At 50.3% G+C, this 18,390-nt stretch overlaps 1 protein-coding gene and 1 long non-coding RNA gene across 2 annotated transcripts in view; one reads left to right on the top strand and one right to left on the bottom strand.

Moving 5' to 3' along the window:
* LOC138444984 (uncharacterized) overlaps window positions 1-8,204 on the top strand; it is a 42,015-nt gene extending 33,811 nt beyond the window's left edge. Inside the window, exon 3 of the long non-coding RNA XR_011258689.1 lies at window positions 5,515-8,204. This is a non-coding gene — a long non-coding RNA (uncharacterized lncRNA). The remainder of the gene's footprint in view (window positions 1-5,514) is intronic.
* LOC138444964 (UL16-binding protein 1-like) lies at window positions 2,899-18,046 on the bottom strand. The gene is made up of 5 exons (XM_069598712.1): window positions 16,992-18,046; window positions 8,141-8,404; window positions 7,630-7,905; window positions 6,848-6,980; window positions 2,899-5,686 (listed from the first exon to the last, which is right to left on the bottom strand). The coding sequence occupies exons 1-5, from the start codon at window positions 17,062-17,064 to the stop codon at window positions 5,662-5,664; spliced, it is 771 nt and encodes a 256-aa protein (XP_069454813.1). The 5' UTR covers window positions 17,065-18,046; the 3' UTR covers window positions 2,899-5,661.
* Between the last annotated feature and the right edge of the window lie 344 nt (window positions 18,047-18,390).

The raw sequence follows: 18,390 nt of genomic DNA, 5'->3' as shown, positions 1-18,390 counted from the left end.
CTCCTCCTCCTCAGTCCTTAGGTGAGTTCCTTTCCTTGTTGGCAGCTGCTGGGCTGATTGGCCACTTTCAGGCCAGCAAAAGGGCAAACTGGTTGAAACAGTGATGCTCAGACAATGGGAGGTGGGGAGGCGAGAGGACAAGGAGAGCATGGCAGGAAACACTACTATCCCTAAGCTCCCAGCCCCTCAGCCATGCCTCCAAGAGTGGGAGCCCACATGGTAGGGCTGGGACAGGCGACCTTCCTGTGGGGAGGAACCTGGACACCCCCTGTAAAGCGCACACCACTGATATCATCTGTCCACACAAACCCTTCTCCTCCACACGACACCCTGCCTTTGACTCCCAGGCCTCTTTACCAGCCATGAACCACCCGTGCCGCCCAGGCTCTCCCTTCCCCAGACACATCCCCTTAGGGGCCACGGCTTCTCCTCTGCAGCTCACTAAGTTCATTCCGCTTCTCTGCATCCCGAGAAGCCCAGGGCCTCCAATGCCTTCCCACATGTGAAGGGACATGAATCACACTCTCCACCACTGACGTCTTATCCCCTTGCCTGAGGACTCACCCCAGCAAAAGCCTCCCAGCCTGGTCCCCAAGAGGGATGGGAGCCCATTCTTCCAAAGTGTGACATGGGGCCTGAGGGTGAAGAAGGGCACCCCCACTTCTGCCTTTTGGTCCCACATTCATATCGACCACAGGCTGTGCAGATGGCAGCCTGTAATGGTTATTGATTAAGACAGGAGCTGGGGAACTCTTCTACAGAAGACAAATCTGTCTCTTCAGGCCTTTTGGTGTCTGTCTCTGTGCACCTCCAGGTTTGTGGTGCGACAACAGGCAAAGACAACGTGAAAAACCAAAGGAACCCCTCTGACCACTGCCCTGGTTTTCGAACCCCAGCACTGGGCGACTCATCACCTGGGGAATTATCCAGCGGCTGCCGTGGCTGCCTGTTTATAAATCCCAACCCTGCCCTGTCCTGCCTTGTAGCCTCTGGTGGTGGGAATGTGATAGGAGGGTGTGTCCTGCAGTTACAGGCTAATGTCCCCCTCCTTTGCTCTAGAGTGGCTTCCTGGGTCCAAGGGGCCACGGGGACCCTGTGTAACCACAGAGGTGAGCAAAGGATTGGGAGGTACAACAGTTCTGGTGTCAGGTCTTGGTCCCCTGCTGGTCATCTTTTTGCTCCTTGTGGCCCTGCTTATGCCAAACCACATGATCAGTTCTATCCTATGACAGCTGGCCTCTCGGTAATAACTACCAAGTGGATGAGCCCAGTTCATCAAGACCGGAGGTCCCTTCTCTACCAGACTCAGGACCATATCAGTAGCCATGTTTAAATGTTAGGCTTTCCTCACTCAAGTGGAGTGGTCGTGCCTCTGACCCTGAGGGGCTGGGTTGTGATGGTCAGATTAGGATGTCACAAGCTGTCCCTGGGTGAGGGCATGGCAACCCACACTGGTATTCTTGCCTGGAGAATCCCATGGACAGAGGGACCTGGTGGGCTACAGTCCATAGGGTCGCAAAGAGTCAGACATGACTGAAGTGGCTTAGCAGGCAGGCAGGTTACCCCTGGCACGATTTCCCCACTGATGGACTTCTGTGTCACGGGTGCCGCAGGGTCCTAGGGTCCCAGTGGCAGATCCCGCCACACTCCTTCCTTCATGTCCTTTCCATGAACACCTTCCACAGCTGAGTTCAGCAGTTGCAGAGGCCTCTGGTCTGCAAATCCTGAAATATTTAGTGTCCAGACATTGGTAGAAATGCTTTAGACCAGACAGATATAAAAAGGAGATGTGAAGGGATCAGAGCCCTGCATGCTTTCGGGTTACGATTGTTCACTAATCTCTGTCATTTTACCAAGAAAAAGGTGTTCTTGCAACATTCTGTTTGTAGCAAAGGAAAGGCAATATGAGAATGTACTCATACTTCTCAACTATGGCAGCCTTCACCCCATTCCTAACCTCAGAGACTTTTCCATCACTGGTTCAAATCTGGAGAATGTGAAATAACCACTGTGTGGGTCTTCACACACCGTGAGACCCCTGTAAGCACGATGCAGGGCGGTTATGTATTCAGCACCCTGCATCTCATGCATCACATTAATAACAGCGGGGCTGTGATGATGCTTCAGGTCCCTGGACATGATGTGAGTCACGCCCTGGGTCCATAGGAATGTGGGGTGGCTTCTGCTTCCCAGTGGGCACTTACCTGGGTCAATGGCCACATGGCTCCCAGGGATGGGGAAGGCCAGAGGACTGCTGCACTGTGCTTGCCATGGTGATGAGGGCCCGCCTGCTGGAAACTGCATCTCTCTCAGATAACGGGTTCTCGGTTCTGATAACTGGCTCAGAAACCGGGCAAAGTATCCAGACAAGCTGTTGCGATGGCTGTTTTCAGCATCCTGATCATCCAGCTTGTATTCTATTTTCTTTTCATTTCTTGGGTTTTTTGTTTTTTGGTCAGCTGCCTGGCTTTTGGGATCTTAGCTCCCTGACCAGTGATCAAACCGGGCACCTGGCAGTGAAAGCCTGGAGTCCTGACCAGTGGAGCCCCAGGGCGTTCCCTGTCTCATTCCTTTCAGTCGTGCAGTTTGTGTCTAGGTTGGCCGCCCATCTGGGTGTTTGCCTCTACGATCGCCCTGTGCTGGGAACCAGCATCATACTCTGCAGTCAGGACCTGGCAGCCGTCCCATCTCTCTACTCATATCAACCATTGCGCCTGCTTTGTTCCTGACATGGTGCATCCCCACCTGGGATCTGCATGCGTTCAACCCGTTTCTGCTGGAAGCCCACTGGAGACACCATCTCCGAGCAGCATCCTGACCTTCAGCAAAAGCCCTCCCTAGCCCCGACTAGGGCTCCTGGACTCGATCAATAGAAGTTGGTAAAAGGCCAGACACAAATTCAGCGGGAGAAAAGCTTTATTGGGACTCATGAGGGAGCAAAAACAAATAACATGTTCCCTTGCTGGCTCCAGAGGGTAGGGGAGCTGGTCCCGCAAATGAGATGAGGATGGGGGTAGGTCCTGGGTCCAGGCTAGAGGGGGTGAGCTGGGTGATTTGTTCCCCTTTGGTGGTGCTGTGTGCAGGAATCGTGACCAGTACCCTGCTTTTGCTCCTGGTTGCTCTGAAATCGCCTTCGGTTTTTAGTCTTTTTGTATCTTGTTGTTGATTATTTTCCCCAATTATACATGCATGCAATTATTTTTAGCCCCTTACAATTTCTTTGTGTTTTGATGCTTAATGTGACTTTGGTCCCGGTACACTCACTGCAGCAAACTGTCCCAACCTGTCTCATTAACCACTGAGGGGTCTACACCCTTATTCTTAAGGGTTAAGGGGCTGAAGCTTTCTTCTATCAAAACTTCTCCCTGCTGGACAGGGACCACTGAACTGAGCCTCCCCTCAAGGTGCAGAAGTCCCTCACAAGGACCTACGTGGATCGGGGCCACCCTCCACTGGAAGGGGCTGTAGTCCTTGAGCCACCAGGAGTGTTATTTCAAACCGGTAGATCCTACAGACACAAAGTCAATCAAAAGGTTAAATAAACAAGGACTAGAAAGGAAAGAACAACAATAGCCATTAAAGGGCCCAGAAAGGGAAGGAACCGGGTTAACTTTGGAAGGACTTTCTCTCTTTTTTTTTTTAACTCTTGGCAGAGGCGAAATCTCCCATGACAAAATTGTGAAGCCCCTCTACCTGTATATTTAAGGTGCATATTTACACCTTAATATAAGGTGTAGTAATATAAGATGTATATTTCCTTATTATTGATCTAGAGGGACAGCAGTGAGCGGTGCTAAAGAGGGATCTTAGTTTCCTGCCCAGGAATTGAACCTGGGGAGCTTGGTGTAAAATGAGGAATTCTAGACACTATTCCCTGTGGTCATGTATGGATATGAGAGTTGGACTGTGAAGAAGGCTGAGCGCCGAAGAATTGATGCTTTTGAACTGTGGTGTTGGAGAAGACTCTTGAGAGTCCCTTGGACTGCAAGGAGATCCAACCAGTCCATTCTGAAGATCAGCCCTGGGATTTCTTTGGAAGGAATGATGCTAAAGCTGAAGCTCCAGTACTTTGGCCACCTCATGTGAAGAGTTGACTCATTTGAAAAGACTCTGATGCTGGGAGGGATTGGGGGCAGGAGGAGAAGGGGACAACCGAGGATGAGATGGCTGGATGGCATCACGGACTCGATGGACGGGAGTCTGAGTGAACTCTGGGAGTTGGTGATGGACAGGGAGGCCTGGTGTGCTGCGATTCATGGGGTTGCAAAGAGTCGGGCATGACTGTGTAACTAACCTTCTTTCACTTTCACTTCCATACATGCGTCTATTCTTCCCCAGCTCCCCTCCCATCCCCACCCAGGCTGCCACGTAACACTGAGCAGAGTTCTATGTGCTATACAGTGGGTCCTTCCTGGTTATCCATTTTAAATAAACCAGTGTGTACATGTTGATCCCAGACTCTCTAACTATTCCTTTCCCCTCATCCTTTCCCGCTGGCAACCATAAATTCATTCTTTAAGTCTGTGAGTCTCTTTCTGTTTTGTAAGTAAGAGCACTTGTATCACTTTTTTGATTCTGAGTATAAAGGATGTCAACAGGTGCCTCTGCCTCTCTGTCTGACTTATGTTGTTCAATATGACAATCTCCAGGTCCATCCACATTGCTGCATATGGCATTCTTTCTTTCTTTCTGATGGCTGAGTAATACTGCCCTGTGTATATGTCCCACATCTTCTTTATCCATTCACCTGTGGGTGGATGTTTAGGTGGCTTCTAGGTTCCGGCTGCTGTGAGAAGAGCTGCGTGTGTCCTCTCAGACCCTGTTTCCTCAGAATCACCAGGTGCACTGAATCCCATAAGACGGAGAAATGGTGAGACATCATGACCTCTCTCGTGGGTTAGAAAACAAAACTCTTACATACTTCAAGTTTTCTGGAGTCCTGAGATGCTGATTTAAATAGCACTAGCATAATAAACAGGTTTCCCAGTGGCTCAGATGGTAAAGAATCCACCTGTCAACGTAGCAGACACAGGAGACGCGGGTTCAATCCCTGAGTTAGAGAGGTCCCATGGAGAAGGAAACAGCAACCCACTTCAGTGTTCTTGCCTGGAGAATCCCATGGACAGAGGAGCCTGGCGAACTATAGTCCACGGGGTCACAAAGAGTCAGACACAACTGACCGACTAACACTTTCACTTTCAGCATAATAGATTATTAAGGGAAATAGTCATGAATAAAACTCTCTTCTATTGAAAATAGGCTGAGGTGATTTCTCCAGACACAGAAAGAATCCCTGAGTCCTGTAATAGCTTACGGTATTTTTCTTGCAATATCATCTGCAAGAACGAGGTCACAAGGCAGAGTCTAATTATCCACAAACTAGAAGACGATGAAAAATGTCCTGTTTGTGGAGATTTCTTCGAGTACTTGAACATTTCAGTGTAGAAATTCCATCACTTAGCACCAGGAGAAAGTGGCGAAATAAATTATTCCTGTTTTTTTTTTTTTTTAAAGATGCTGTGTAGGATTTCGTCAAATGTGATAAAGCCCATGAGATGATTCATCTACTGTGTCATCGTAACTGGAAAACACTGAGGATTCATGGGGTCTGATGTCCTGGATGTAAAGTGAAGAGCAGGAGAAAGGCAGAGAGAGCACCTCTCAGGCTTCCTGGAAGCACTGTCTCCTGCAGAAAAGAAAGAGGCCTTGGTCCAGGGGGCTGAGGAACTCCTGTCACTTTCCTGGGACTGCCCCTCCACACCCCCCACTCCAGCCCCGCCCTCACTGAGGGGCTCCTATGTCCTCCACCCCCACCCCCACCCCAGGCCCAGCAGCTTCTTGTCACCTCCTCCTTCCTTCCTGCATCACAGTCACCCCAGGCCCTGACACCCCCTGCTCAGGCTCAGGACTGGAGCCAGTGAGGAATTAATCCCTTTACTCAGGTCCGGATCCTCCCCGAGGGGGGCCTAAAGGACCAGGGAGCAGGTCCCTAGAGAAGGGCCCTTGCTTCCTGACAGCCTTGGGGGGCTGCAGGCAAATCTCCTTCCTTTGCTCGCCTCCAGCCTCGGAGCCAGCAGCACACACAGTTCTCAGGACCAGGGTCCCTGCCCCCATCTCTTCCTGGTCCCCCAGGCTGGGCGCCTCCACCCCAGCTCAGGCCCACCCATCCTGTCACCTCTGCTCGAGGCAGGGCTGCTCAGTGATGGGGCTCTGGGTCCCCAGAGGAGGCTGCTGACGTGCAGGCTGAGTCACAACTGCAGCTGCTCCAGGAGCACAGGCCTGGCCTCACCCCTTCACCCAGTCTCTGCTGTGGGGCTCCTGCCTTGCCTGCTTGACCCATGCCATTTCCTGTGAGAACAGGCCTTTGGAGTTGGGTCTGCAAAGGCCTTCCCACCCCTTCCTCCTGGGATGAGAGCCCAGCCCCTCTCATCTTGGCCCCTGGGTGGGTCCCCTCCCCGCTGACACATCAAGTGGAGCCCCCACGCTGCTCTCAGCCCCCGGGAGTCCTGCCCTCCCCCTGAGTGCCTGCTGTTCTCACACCACCTACCCTGGGCCCTGCCAGCCAGCAGTCTGTGCTCATTCAGGGGACTTGGCTAAACCCTTTTAACTTCCAACAGGCCCTCAGCTGCCCCCCTACTTCCCACTGTCCTCTGACAGTGAGGACCTTTCAGAACTGAGGCCTGAGCTTGTCTGAGTTCTTGCTCTCAGGTTATATGAGGCCTTGTTCACCTGCTCATTTACAGGATGAGGAGGTTCGGTGAGGGGCAGGGCTTGGCTGGGATTTCCCTCCCTGTCCTCACACCAGGCCCCGTGCTCCTGCTTTCCCTCTGAATTTTGCCCTCAGTACCTCTTCTTGAAAAGGATCCAGGCTATGATGCTTAGTATGACAAATATGGCGAGAACCACAAGGACGATCTCGGTTATGCGGTTGCTGGCTGGGGCCGTGGGCTGCACTGTAGCGGGGACTGTGGTCGGTGGTGCTGCAAGGAGAGTAAGAGTGAAGCCCTTGTCCAGACCCTAAACTCAGCAGATGCCTCCTCGCCCCCCTGACTCAGTACACCTACTATGCAGACAGCTGGCACCCCTCACATGGAGGCCCCTGTGATAGATCCTCAGGCGAGACCGGGGGAAGGGAGGAGCCCAGTCCTCAGGGGGCTCTGACAGCTAATGGGGGAGCAAGGTTTCCAACACAGCCACTCAGTCCCGCTGTGACATCAGAGATGGTGACCTGAGGATGCAGTCCTCAGGAGCTGACAGCAGAGGCAGTATTGACAGATTTCCAGAAGAAGGACTGGTGACATTTGAAAGAAGATTATGGAAAGAGGGTACAGTGAGAAATAAATTCCAGAAATCCAAAAGATGTCTACAGGTTTGGGATGAGCAAAAATTCCTGTTCAGTCTTCCAAAGACCTATGCTCTTAGGAGAGACATCAGGAGTGGAAGAAGAAGGATGACAGAGCGTCCCCGGGCCATTGCTCCCCCAGGAACAACTCACCTCAGACAGATCACATTCTAACACACACACACACACACACACACACACATACACACACAGACACACACCCCACACGGGAGTGGGTCCATGTCACCATGAGAGGACGACCACTTTCTCCTACTCTTCTCACTTACCTGAGGTCTTCAGCATTTTCTCCCAGCGCACCAAGAAAGCCTGAAGCCAGGCCCGACATTCTCCCATGGAGACCTTCTTGAAGAAGTCCATCACAGCCCTGTCATTCTCCCACTTCTCTCTCATCTGTCTCCCTCCAGGATGAACCATTGTCCAGTGTCCATTTTCCAAATCAAAGAGGAGGCACAGTTGTCCATTGAAGCCAGACTCCCAGAATGCACTGGTGTGTCCATTGTCTTCATGCCAGCATGTCATCCTGGCCTGCAGGGTCAGAGGGCCTGATCCACGGAAGGAAAGAAAGAGCTCAGCCTCTGGGCTTGACAGATTTTTACCCACCTGGGTCCACCTCCCCTGGGCCCAGCTAATCTGGCCCTGGTCTCTCCTGCAACAGCTGCTCTTTCCACTGGACTACTAGGGAAGGACAATATTCAATTCTTTTTTTTTTAACCGGAAAACAGTGGATGCAGATAAGCCCCCAGTCTACTGCTCCTGCATTTGGATTTTCCAGCTCACCCTTGTCTGTGTGTTTCTCCTGTGTAACATCAGGCATCTGCTCCTGGAGCAGGTCTCCAGTGTCTCTGAGTGTGTGAGTCTGTGTCTCCCAGGCGCTCATTCTTTTCACTTCCTCTCCCAATGGACTAAGGTAGTTGATCTTAGCTGTACCACAGTCATAGGAGAGAAAGACCTTTTGATCAACTTCTCCTTGAACCTCACACCATGGCTGATCATCTCTGGGCTGTGGATCAATGGTGAAATTATAGGAAAGATAATGAGCATCTGTGAAGGCAAAACACAGTGAGGGTGAGGTTGGGGAAAAAAGACCCTGAGGCCCCTTCCCCCAGTTATGTGAGAGCAGAGTAAAGTGCAGGGCTGGGCGGACAGAGCAATGACACCCCACAACACACACCATACAGCCAGTGCCCCTCCTCTCCTTGTGGAGAAGGAGGAGTCCCCTGCCTGGCAAATTTCACACAGCCTGGGTGTGTCCCCTTGTCCACCAGGTCCATTCCCAGCATCATAACCTTTCAGAGACGTGCCAGGCTGCTATGCAGGAAAAGCCTAGATGACAGAGGACTGTCAGAATCTAACCCCGGGTCCTGTGAGAGATGGGGAGCCTGTGGGGATGCCCCGGAGGAAGCAGGATCACAGGGAGAGGGGCAAAGAGGTGACAGGTGAGCACAGAACCCCAAGTTGGAGAAGGAAGAGTTCACAATTAGGGGTCACAGGACTTAGCAAGGCTGGGGAGACACTGCTGATCTCCCACTAGGATGGGTCTGGGAAGCCTGGAGAAAAGCCTGGCCCACATGGTATGAAAGAGAAAGTCCAGAACTTCTGAGGCAGGTGGTAGAGGAGGGGAATGAAGGCTCAGAGAAGTGAATCTGCCAGGGCAGACATAGAATGAAAGGGCAGGAAAGTGTCCAGGCCACCAGGCACCATGGGAAAGCCTGATGGAGTCTATGGAGCTAGAGAAGAAAGCGTGCATGAGAAGCATCTCCAACAGCTCAAAGTTGACTTTTGTGGAAATCATGGTTAGTGGTAGGAGACCGTGTTCCCGTGGGCTTCCAGCAGGAACAGGATGGAAAATGGGGAAAAATCAGATTCCAGGTGGAGTGTTGTATGTTAGGAGCAAAGTTGGTACAATGGTCAAAATGATTAGTGAAAGTCGCTAGTCGTGTCTGACTCTTGTGACCCCCATGGACTTTACAGTCCATGGAATTCTCTAGGCCAGAATATTGTGGTCGGTAGCCTTTCCCTTCTCCAGAGGATCTTCCCAATTCAGGGATCGAACCCAGGTCTCCCGCATGGCAGGTGGATTTTACCAGCTGAGCCACAAGGGAAGCCCAAGAATACAGGAGTGGGTAGCCTATCCCTTCTCCAGCGGATCTTCCCAACCCAGGAATCAAACTGGGGTCTCCTGTGTTGCAGGTGGATTATTTACCAACTGGGCTATCAGGGAAGCTGAAAGTGACTAGAGAGTCCCAATGCCAGCCAGGGCCTGACTGCTGAGAGCACAATGCTGGCTCAGAGTACAGGGTCATCTAGAGGCACAGAGATGGCCAGTGAACCTGGATGCAAACTGCTTGATTGACAGAAAACAAGCGAAGACAAAAACAAGACTGGATGATCAGCAGGCTGAAAGCAGCCATCCCTTCCAAACACCCCTAGCAAAATTTCCAGAACTGAGCTACTTCTCAGAAGGCATCACCAGAGAAAGAAGCCACGTCCCAGTGAGGAGGGCCCTTTCATCACCACAGCAAGTGCAGAAGTCCTTCCATTCTCTCCCGATGAGCCACATGGTTATTTACTGGGGTAAGTAAGTCCAGTACTTTGGCCACCTGATGCGAAGAACTGACTCATCAGAAAAGACCCTGATGCTGGGAAAGATTAAAGGCCGGAGGAGAAGTGGACGACAGAGGATGAGATGGTTGGATGGCATCACCAACATGATGGACATGAGTTTGAGTAAGCTCTGGGAGTTGGTGATGGACAAGGAAGACTGGAAGGCTGCAGTCCATGGGGTCAAAAAGAGTCAGACATGGCTGAGTGAGTGAAGTGAGCTGGAACTACTCCCACATTCATATGGGACCCAGTGTGTTGCTAACATCATGCACAGGAACGGTAGCATGATCATGGCCCCCATGCTGTGAAGTGATGCTCCGAGGACCAGGCATTTCATAGACACCTGTCCCAGGTCCTGCTAACAGTGCTTATCTCTGGCCCACAGATCCACTCAGTGTCCATTGCACATGTCCTGGACTTCTGACATGAATGGACAGTCTGTGTTGTTAGTAAACTACCATGGGGGAGGGTACCATAGTCGTGAATTCCACATTCATTCTTCTGACCCTGACTCCCCATCCCCTGATAGTATGTGTAAACAACATCATCTCCTGGAGGAAATCATGGAAACGAGTAGCAACCTACAGTCACCCTAGGCCTGCAGAGCTGTGGTCCCTATCTTATCTCCACTGAATTACCACTGAGGTCCTAGGTTTCCTCTAGTGGTACATATGAAACATTTCAGGCTTTGCAGACACTAGGTCTCTGCTGCAACTGCTGTCCTGGCACAAAAGCAGTCACAATTGATGAATGATGAGTGTGGCTGGACCTGCTTCTTGGGCAGATGACCCAACAGAACCGGTGACATCATAGCTATCTGTGTTCAGAAAGGTGCTACATGGTGTATGTGGCATTTTACTTGGAGGCTTACAACAGACTCCTAGTGTCCTGAAGAAAGGACACACCACTTGCAGTGAGAAAGCCCATACCATTCAGTGTGGCTCCTGGTATGGTCCTGCGGCCTGGCAGAGAAGAGGCCTCTGGTCATGGAATGTCAGAGTTGCCCATCATGATCTGGGTTCATCAACCCCTAACCATTAGTTCAGATAGGCCAGCCGTCATAGGATAGAAGTGATTATGTGGCTTGGCATAACCAGGGCCACAGGGAACAAATAAGATGCACCAGCAGGGGACCTAGGCCTGACACCAGCGTTGATACAGGGCCACTATCCCCTGATCACATCTGTGGCTTCATGCAGTGTCCCCTATGGCTCCTTAAACCAAGGAAGCCATCTACAGCAAGGGGGTGCATTAGTCCATAACAGCCAGATCCACACTCCTATCACAGTCCCACCACCAGAAGCTACAAGGCAGGACAGGGTAAGTTTCTGGTTCGTAAACAGACAACTGAGGAAGCTCTTGGATGATTCTCTAGGGAATGGATCACTCATTATTGGGGTCAGAAACCAGGACAGTGGACAAGTCTGGTTCTCAGTTGATGTACACATTATATTTGGCTTCTGCTGTTGCACAAACGTGGAAGCTCCTTTTGCACCCAGATACAGATACCAAATTGCCTAAAGAGACCTTGAGATTTACTTTCTTCTGTAGAAAAAAAATTTGTCAACTCCTACTTTAATCAATAACCATTATAGGCTGCTACTGTCCCAATTCCTAGACACTATGAATGTGGGACCAAAGGGTAGGTATGGGGATGCCCAGCCTCACCCTCGAGCCCTGTGTCACACTCTGGGAAACCCTGTTCCCGTCCCTCCTAAGTTAGGTCCTGGGGGCCAGGTCAGGGGTTTTGCTGTGTGAGTTATCAGAAAAAGGGATAAGATGCCAGTTGAGAGAGGGCATGTTTAGATTCTCTTGAAGAGATAGGAAGCTGTTGGAGGCCCTGAGCTTCTTGGGATCATGGAAAAATGGGTAATAAATGGTCTTGTAACCAAAAGGGCCCTAGGGCACCTCAGTGGGAAAGACCCGCCCCCATGGTATCTGTCTGCCTCCTGTTTGTAGAAAAGTTTTAGTCAGCCAGGCCTCCTGTGAATCTCAAATGGTGATTTCAGAGCTAAGGGTTAGAACATGTGAAGATGGAGAAAGGAATACTCCTCAGGCTGGGAAACTGATAACAATTTAGACTGTGGGCAGCCACAGAGCAGTGTCATGAAATTCCCAGTTCCCTGAAAGATTACAAAGAGCTGACACAAGCCTCAAGTTGTTTCTACAGGAAGCAGACCCCCAGCACATCAAAACTGCTGGCTGCAAGCATGCAGACCCCCAGACTGGTTGAAACCATAAGCTTGGTGGTGCTCAAACGTTCGCCTTTTGCCAACCACCCTGACTGTGCTCAAGACGCTGATGCGCCCTGCAGCAGCCACCTCTGCCCCCTTTCTAACCTGGAAACTTGGAGGCGGTCTGAAGACATTAGGCCACTATTTTCCCAGGGCTCCTGGACAAACCAGCTTGTCCTTTTCAACAACTTGTTACTTTCATAGGTGGTTGGATCTGGGTCATAACCAGCTTCAACTAGTAACAGCCTGAGCTGTCTGGGAGGAGCTTTGACTCCAGGGAGGCGCTGATCAGTGGCTAGGCATTGAGCGCCTTCCTCATGATGCATATGTAATTTTTTTTTAAAAATAAATTGAATTCTTTAATTTTTTCAAATGTTTAAAAAAATCCATTTTATACTTAAGCCAGCCTTGAAGATAAGCACAAAATCTGTTTACTTTTTTTTTTCTACACAACACAACTCAGGCACCCATTCTGTGCATAGTAAAAGGGATTATTTACTATTGACCTGACCCAAAACCACTTCTGGCACTGAGAAATGATAGGATCTGCCAAATTTAAGATGTTTCAGTAAATTCCTCTCCTACTTTCCCCAAAGTAAGAAGGCAGAACTCCTCTGCATTAAAAAAAATTTTAAAAGGCAACTTTCCATGAAAGAGTAGTTTATGTTTCTATTGTATTTTTCTTTTTTTTCCTTCTGGCTTTTAAGTTTTCTTCCTCCAACACTGCTTTTTCTTGTACAAGGCGAGAGCATCTTTTCATTTTTTTTTCCTAAGACAAAGTATTTCATCTTATAGACAAATAATTCCCAAGATTAGTGATAAATATTTTTTAAAAAAAGAAAGGAAGAGAAGAAACTTAAGGGTTTCCCTGGTGGCTCAGTAGGTAATGAATCCACCTGCAATGCAGGAGACCCCAGCTCAATTCCTGGGTCAGAAAGATCCCCTGGAAAATGGAGAGGCTACCCACTGTGGTACTCTTGAGATTCCCTGGTGCCTTAGATGGTAAAGAATCCACCTGCAATGTGGGAGACCTGGGTTCGGTCCCTGGGTTGGGAAGATCCCCTAGAGACGGGAAAGACTATCCACTCCAGTATTCAATCCTGGAGAATTCCATGGACTGTTTAAGTCCATGGGGTCGCAAAGAGTCAGACAGGAGTCAGCAACTACTCACGGCACATTCAAGGATGAATCAACTACATTACTCCGATGAAGTAGAAACTAAAAAGCACTTGGCCCTAAGCTACTCCAAGTATTTGGGTTGAAACAATCTTCAGTTCAGTTCAGTCGCTCAGTCATGTCCGACTCCTTGCGACCCCATGAATGACAGCACGCCAGGCCTCCCTGTCCATCACCAACTCCCAGAGTTCACTCAGACTCACGCCCATCAAGTCAGTGATGCCATCCAGCCATCTCATCCTCGGTCGTCCCCTTCTCCTCCTGCCCCCAATCCCTCCCAGCATCAGAGTCTTTTCCAATGAGTCAACTCTTCGCATGAGGTGGCCAAAGTACTGGAGTTTCAGCTTTAGCATCCTTCCTTCCAAAGAAATCCCAGGGCTGATCTCCTTCAGAATGGATTGGTTGGATCTCCTTGCAGTCCAAGGGACTCTCAAGAGTCTTCTCCAACACCACAGTTCAAAAGCATCAATTCTTCAGCGCTCAGCCTTCTTCACAGTCCAACTCTCACATCCATACATGACTACTGGATAAACCATAGCCTTGACAAGACGGACCTTTGTTGGCAAAGTAATGTCTCTGCTTTTCAATATGCTATCTAGGTTGGTCATTGGAGAAGGCGATGGCACACCACTCCAGTACTCTTGCCTGGAAAATCCCATGGATGGAGGAGCCTGGTAGGCTACAGTCCACGGGGTCGCGAAGAGTCGGACACGACCGAGCGACTTCCGTTTCACTTTTCACTTTCATGCGTTGGAGAAAGAAATGGCAACCCACTACAGTGTTCTTGCCTGGAGAGTCCCAGGGACGGGGGAGCGTGGTGGGCTGCCGTCTATGGGGTCGCATAGAGTTGGACATGACTGAAGTGATTTAGCAGCAGCATCTAGGTTGGTCATAACTTTTCTTCCAAGGAGTAAGCGTCTTTTAATTTCATGGCTGCAATCACCATCTGCAGTGATTTTGGAGCCCCCCAAAAATAAAGTCTGACACTGTTTCCACTGTTTCCCCATCTATTTCCCATGAAGTGATGGGACCAGATGCCATGATCTTCCTTTTCTGAATGTTGAGCTTTAAGCCAACTTTGCACTCTCTTCTTTCACATTCATCAAGAGGCTTTTTAGTTCCTCTTCACTTTCTGCCGTAAGGGTGGTATCATCTGCACATCTGAGGTTATTGATATTTCTCCCAGCAATCTTGATTCCAGCTTGTGCTTCTTCCAGCCCAGCGTTTCTCATGATGTACTCTGCATAGAAGTTAAATAAGCAGGATGACAATATACAGCCTTGACGTACTCCTTTTCCTATTTGGAACCAGTCTGTTGTTCCATGTCCAGTTCTAACAATCTTAAAAACTATTTATTTTATAACATTGTTTAAAAATTTCTTGGTCACAAAAGTTATACAAACATTTTCAGATTAACCTAATGAATGTGATATCTAGAAAATATTCCACGTCACTAAGTCTGTCTTAGAAAGTTCAGATGCTATGGCTTTCCTAAGGCACAGTGTTCTGGAAGACAGTGTGCTTCTGTGGTGCTGGGTGATGTATGTGGCTGCCTGGCTCCAAGGGGACCTCAGCAGGCACCTTCCCCCTGACGCTGGGGGACTGTGAGAGGACAGTCAGACACAGGCCCCCAGGGCTGCATGGAGCCCTGTGAGACACTGGGCCAGCTGCTGGAACTGGGCTTCTCCTCCGAATCTAAGGCCCAGCACAAGCCATCACATTTCGTAGCACATTTTCCTTCCTTTCAAATTTTTGAAGAAGGGAAGTTTTTGAAGAACTTACGGTCAATACTAATACTGACAATTGACAGACTAATCCTGTCAGTGCAGCACTGCATTTAGTATCAGAACCTCATCATCTACTTTGCAGAGAAGGAAAGCTAGAGCCAAATCACTGATACAGGGCCTGGAAATCCCCCCACCCCGTGCCCCTCGCACCCCCACCCCCAAGCAGAAATGCTGGCCTGGGGAAGGTCCACGAAATTGTCTACTTGGAAACCTGCTTATATTCAACTTGGACTCTGCAGGCCACGTGAAAGGCAGGACATCTGTTTCTCTGGGTAAGAACAGGTTAAAGGATAGACGTAGTGCCCAACAAGATCAATTCTCTCTCTCTCTTTTTTTAAATTTATTTTTATTTTATTTTACTTTACAATACGGTATTGGTTTAGCCATACATTGACATGAATCCACCACGGGTGTATATGAGCTCACAATCCTGAATCCCCCTCCCACCTCCCACCTCATATCATCTCTCTGGATCATCCTCATGCACCAGCCCCAAGCATCCTGTATCATGTATCGAACATAGGCTGGTGCTTCGTTTCTTACATGATTGTATACATGTTTCAATGCCATTCTCCCAAATCATCCCACCCTCTCCCTCTCCCTCAGAGTCTAAAAGTCCGTTCTATACATCTGTGTCTCTTTTGCTGTCTCGCATACAGGGCCATCATTACCATCTTTCTAAATTCCATGTATATGTGTCAGTATACTGTATTGGTGTTTTTCTTTCTGGCTTACTTCACTCTGTATAATCGGCTCCAGTTTCATCCATCTCATTAGAACTGATTCAAATGTATTCTTTTTAATGGCTGAATAATACTCCATTGTGTATATGTACCACTGCTTTCTTATCCATTCATCTGCTGATGCACATCTAGGTTGTTTTCATGTCCTGGCTATTATTAAAAAAGTTCTGCATCTAGACCAATGGGCCAGCGCACATGATCCCTGCACAGGAAGAGGCTCGCACCGACCAGGTCCGGGGTGGAGCCGAGCAGGGGAGCCCAGGAACGGGGAAGGAGCTGCGCCTTGGAGCCCGGGGATTACCCGGGGGGTAGCGCAGCGGAGCCTCGGGGTCCAGGGGTGGAGCCCTGGGGCCGGGGGTGGACCCCAGGGAACACGGTTGGAGCCGCGCCATGGAGCCCAGAGACCAGGGTGGAGCCAGCAGCTGCGGCTTGGACAAGAGCAACTCAAGCACGTTTAAGCCAGGAGCGCGCGGCCACCGCCGCCGCCTGGGCACCCGGGTCCGCTCTGCGTTTATAACTTACCCCCGGGAAAGAGCGCGGGTCCTTCAAGGGCCGGCAGATGGAGGGACCAGAAGGGTCTCTGTTGCACAGGTCGGGGCGGGAGGGCGTGCTTTGTGGGGTGGATCTGGGTCCCTTCTCCCCGGGAAGGCCGACTGGTCCCAAACCGCCCGGCTCCAGGGCTCCCACTTTGCAGGGGCGGGCTGGACCCTTGGGGGTGGGGGTGGGGGTGGGGGTGGGGGTGGGGGTGGGGGTGGGGGTGGGGGTGGGGGTGGGGGTGGGGGTGGGGGGCGGTTCACCGCATTTCCTGCCGCGTCCCGGCCGCCCGCTTCTCCCAGAGTCACCTTCCAAACTCCCTGCATTACTATTTCACCCAAGGCACCCCTGTTCTGGCCCTTAGAGCCGGCAAGAAGCCGGGAGGAGCCTCCGAGGAGAAAAGGGGCCGAGGGAAGGGAAGAGGAGGCAGCGGCGGCGACACCATGCAAGAAGTTTCGCGAACCCCCGCGGACACCATCCCCATCCCCTTTCCGGGTCAGAACCCATGCAACCTCCTCGCGTTCCCCTGCAGGTTCATCCCGGAACTCACCGCTGGACGTCCCGCTGAACAATACAATCAGAAGCAAAACGAGGAAGACAAGACTGCTCTTGGAATCACCCATCTCTCCCTTTGCCACCTGGATCCCAATTTTGCAAGAGTGCGAGGCTGCCAAGTCAGAACCTGTGATCTTCTTCCGCTAGGCGGCAGCTGCGGTCTGGACCTGAGCCTCTGCGCTGACTGCCTGGTCGGTCCCTCCGCCGACAGGCCCCGCCCAGGTTTCTCCATGGAGGCTTCTCGCCAGGGTCTGGGCTGGGCACTCTCGTCAGCTCCCTCACTCACAGGCTTGCCTTCCTGTAAACCAGCCTACCCGCCTGTTTACCCTGGGCGCCAACGTGCACTGGTTACAGGAGACCTCCACGCCCTTGTTCCTTCAATTCAGTTCAGTCGCTCAGTCGTGTCCAACTCTTTGCGACCCGATGGACTGCAGCTCGCCAGGCCTCCCTGTCCATCACCACCTCCTGCAGTTTACTCAAACTCATGTCCACTGAGTCGCTGATGCCATGCAACCATCTCATCCTCTGTTGTCCCCTTCTCCTGCCGCCTTCAGTCTTTCCCAGCATCAGGGTCTTTTCCAATGAATCGATTCTTTGCATCAGGTGGCCAAAGGATTGGAGTTTCAGCTTCAACATCAGTCCTTCCAACGAATATTCAGGACTGATTTCCTCTAGGATGGACTGGTTGGATCTCCTTGCACCAAGAGTCTTGTTCAACACCGCAGATCAAAAGCATCAATTCTATGGCACTCAGCTTTCTTTACAGTTCAACTCTCACATCCATACATGACTATTGGAAAAATCATAGCTTTGACTAGACAGATGTTTGTTGGCAAAGTAATGTCTCTGGTTTTTAATATGCTGTCTAGGTTGGTTGTAACTTTTCTTCCAAGGAGCAAGAGTTTTTTTAATTTCATGGCTGCAGTCACCATCTGCAGTAATTTCTGGAGTCCAAGAATATAAAGTCTCTTACTGTTTCCAATGTTTCCCCATCCATTTGCATGAAGTGATGGGACCAGATGCCATGTTGAGCTTTAAGCCAACTTGTTCACTCTCTTCTTTCACTTTCATCAAGAGTTCTTCTTCACTTTCTGCCATAAGGGTGGTGTCATCTGCATATCTGAGGTTATTGATATTTCTCCCAGCAATCTTGATTCCAGTTTGTGCTTCCTCCAGCCCAGCATTTCTCATGATATACTCTGCATATAAGATAAATAAGCAGGGTCATAATATATAGCCTTGATTTACTCCTTTCCCAAACTGGAACCACTCTGTTGTTCCATGTCCAGTTCTAACTGTTTCTTCCTGACCTCCATACAGATTTCTCAAGAGGCAGGTCAGGTGCTCTGGTATTCCCACCTCTTGAAGAATTTTCCACAGTTTGTTGTGATCCA

Source organism: Ovis canadensis, chromosome 8, assembly GCF_042477335.2.
Source record: "Ovis canadensis isolate MfBH-ARS-UI-01 breed Bighorn chromosome 8, ARS-UI_OviCan_v2, whole genome shotgun sequence".
In the NCBI taxonomy this organism is placed as follows: domain Eukaryota; kingdom Metazoa; phylum Chordata; class Mammalia; order Artiodactyla; family Bovidae; genus Ovis; species Ovis canadensis.
This window is presented reverse-complemented; position numbering and strand designations above follow the sequence as displayed.